The sequence below is a fragment of the Poecilia reticulata genome, linkage group LG6, assembly GCF_000633615.1.
Source record: "Poecilia reticulata strain Guanapo linkage group LG6, Guppy_female_1.0+MT, whole genome shotgun sequence".
Taxonomy (NCBI): Eukaryota; Metazoa; Chordata; class Actinopteri; order Cyprinodontiformes; family Poeciliidae; genus Poecilia; species Poecilia reticulata.
The window spans coordinates 2,199,506-2,202,315 of record NC_024336.1 but is presented as its reverse complement, the minus strand read 5'-3'; the positions used below and the strand labels follow the sequence as shown (position 1 = coordinate 2,202,315).

Sequence of the window (2,810 nt, the reverse complement as noted above, 5' to 3'; positions counted from 1 at the left end):
CACACACACACACGCACACACACACACACACACCACACATCTCAACACAGACACATCTGCGCAAAATCAACATCTTAAGTCATTTGAGTGTATTTCAATGTAAAACTCAAGGTAACCTACTTTGTTTTCCTTCTGGATTCGGCATTTGGACGGTTCTCCATTTTGGCAGCTGTGCAGGGACGTGTCTACATCAGGTTATAGAGGGTGGGGGTCAGATGGGGGCCTCTGATAGATTACTTTTGAGATCGACCTTTTCACAGATTATGTGTCTAATATTACGCTATCAGAAATCATCACAACATTGTGATCGTTTTAACAAATATGTAAAAAAAAAAAAAGTTACAGTGCAGCTTTAACAGCCAAAAAACCCCATCACTGACCGAATAACTAACCCAACTAATCCAATAAGTCTGTTTTAGCTGATATAAAATCCCCTGAACACACAACGACACACCGTCCTTCTGACACACATTCAGACACAAACACACACTTTTGTAAACAGCTAACTGTACCCACTTGTAAACACACCTCTCACACCCTCTTCTCCCACATCCTCCATCATCCTCCTCTCAAAGAGCTTTCCTCCCTGTTTTTTATTCTTGAAACGTTAACACAGCTCCGGCAGATTAACACCTGTTTCACCATGCATGAACGTGCAGAGCAAGTACACTCCTCTAATCACAGTGAACGCTGGCTCAGCATCACATTACACTGCCTCTGAGCAACAAAACCCATGTCCTCTCCCCCCATCTCTCCTCCTCTGCTCCTCACAGCTACTCCGAGACTCGGTGGAATATTCAGAGGAGAACGGCGACGCGCCGCTGAAACGAAAATCCCCGTACATCCTGAAGAGGCAAGCCGCCCACAACGCCAAGTCGCGGAGGCCTTACATCTTAAAGCGGAGCTCGGTTTACTGACGCCCGTCGCTCGTTCCGTCTGCGTGTGGCTGCAGAGTTTGTTCGTTTTTTGGTTTTGTTTTTTTTCTCCAGTAAGAACCTGCGATTGTACGTCCAGCGCTGAGGCCTGTCGTTATGCTGCTGCTGACAATAAAACAACTGAAGCATCGTACACATTGTGTTTTCTCTGAGGATCCGTATTCATTCATCTGTTCCTCCACTGCAACGTAAAAGATTGTTCTATGTTTTTAAAGCGATTGAAGGATTGCTAATGAAAGGCTAGCCTGACCTGGATGTTTGTGCTCTTGTTCAATGCGATCCACAGCAAACACGAACACGGTATCTTTATTTGTCTCGGGCTTGTTTGTGTGAGGCTTGTTTCGTCACTGCAGAGAATAAAAACCCAACAGACTTCTATGTTAGTCCGTTCTTGTATGAATCTGATGCAAGTCGTCTGGATGCAGGAGTATCAAAAGATGGACAAACACATTGTTGGTTTTATGATCTCTACAAGTCTTCTGACGTTTGTCTACCAGCTTTTTACATCTACAGACTTGACGTTTTCACACATTTTTCTTTTTCTAAATAGCCAAAGTCTTATTGAATTGAGAGTATCTTTGAATGGAAATTTGTCTTGCCACAGATTTTCATTAGGAATTTGTTCAGTATTTTAAAACATGATTATGCTTCAGTTAAACTGCCGGTGTATTCACACTAGGTCCAGACCAAAATCAGACTTTTATCTTTTTTGTTTGGTGCTGTCTGCTTTCGCCTGTGGTGTAGCGCACGTCCGCTAATCTGCTAACAGCAAAGCTACTTCTTCATTTGGCAAAATTGCCAATCTTTGAAAACATTTTGCACTTAGCTAACCACCACATGAGTCTAAGGCGATAATTTACTTGTCTGTTTGCTTTCAGCTGAATAAAGTTCTACATCTTCTTTAAAGTTTTGATGATCGACTGTTAAAAGTTCTTCAAGTTCATATTCATCCTCTTGTTTTGAAGTGCGTGAAGACCATTTCCTCTCCTCACTCTCTTTTTAACCCACAAACAAACAAGAAACATAAAGGAACAGAAGAACAAGATACAAACATAACAATAATATCTTGGGGGATTACAGAATATGTAAATTATATTGCAAAAATTCTATTTATCTTTCAACGGCAGATATAATTTGAATTAAAGTCAGTGTTTTAGTATTAGCTGCGACTAAATACCTTGTTGGTGTAGCGCCTTAACGTTGCCAGTGGCTTACTGTTAGTGCAACTAACATTTAGAATATCTTCTGCCTCTGGTAGAATCCTGCTTCTCACGCTCAAACTTCCTGTTCTCCGAGTGTAAAACTTTTTCCCTCGGCTGTGTTTTCTCTGTTTGTGAGTCTTTCTGGAGTGAACTTCAGCAGCACAACACACATGCCCTCGAGAGGACTATGGTTTGAAAGTCGCACTCTGAGAAGACAGAAGGCAGTGATGTCTCTGTTGGCTGGAACTATGCCTGATATCAATTTCAGTCGACAGAGACATCACTGCTTTCTTTGTTTTACCCAAGAGAAGAAGAAGTTTGAGCATGAGGAGCAACACCAGGACAATCAGGACAGCTTCAGCCAAAAGTATGGCAGTGTTACTGTTATCATTGCTACAGGGTGCTATCCTCTGTAATGAGGATAAAGTGGGTCTAGATTATGGATGGATGAAAAAAAAACTCTGCAAGCAGAGAAAAAAGAGCTGAAAAAAGAGGAACTCTTAGCATATGGTGCAGGATTCAAACAGCGTAGACGTATTGAAGCAGGAGGCACGAAATCTGCAAACAGATTAGAATGAGTTGATTGTACCATCTGAAAATGGAAATGAGGACTAAGGCTCTCACATTCGAAAAGTATGCACTTGGGGTTCATTCACATCAGCCCAGTTCAGCC

At 41.9% G+C, this 2,810-nt stretch overlaps 1 protein-coding gene across 1 annotated transcript in view; it reads left to right on the top strand.

Annotated features, from left to right (window-relative positions):
* The window catches only part of nts (neurotensin), a 7,655-nt gene extending 5,809 nt beyond the window's left edge, over positions 1 to 1,846 (top strand). The window contains exon 4 of the mRNA XM_008410871.2: positions 774 to 1,846. Coding sequence (XP_008409093.1) covers positions 774 to 917 — 144 coding nt within the window. The 3' untranslated portion in view covers positions 918 to 1,846. The remainder of the gene's footprint in view (positions 1 to 773) is intronic.
* Positions 1,847 to 2,810: the final 964 nt, after the last annotated feature.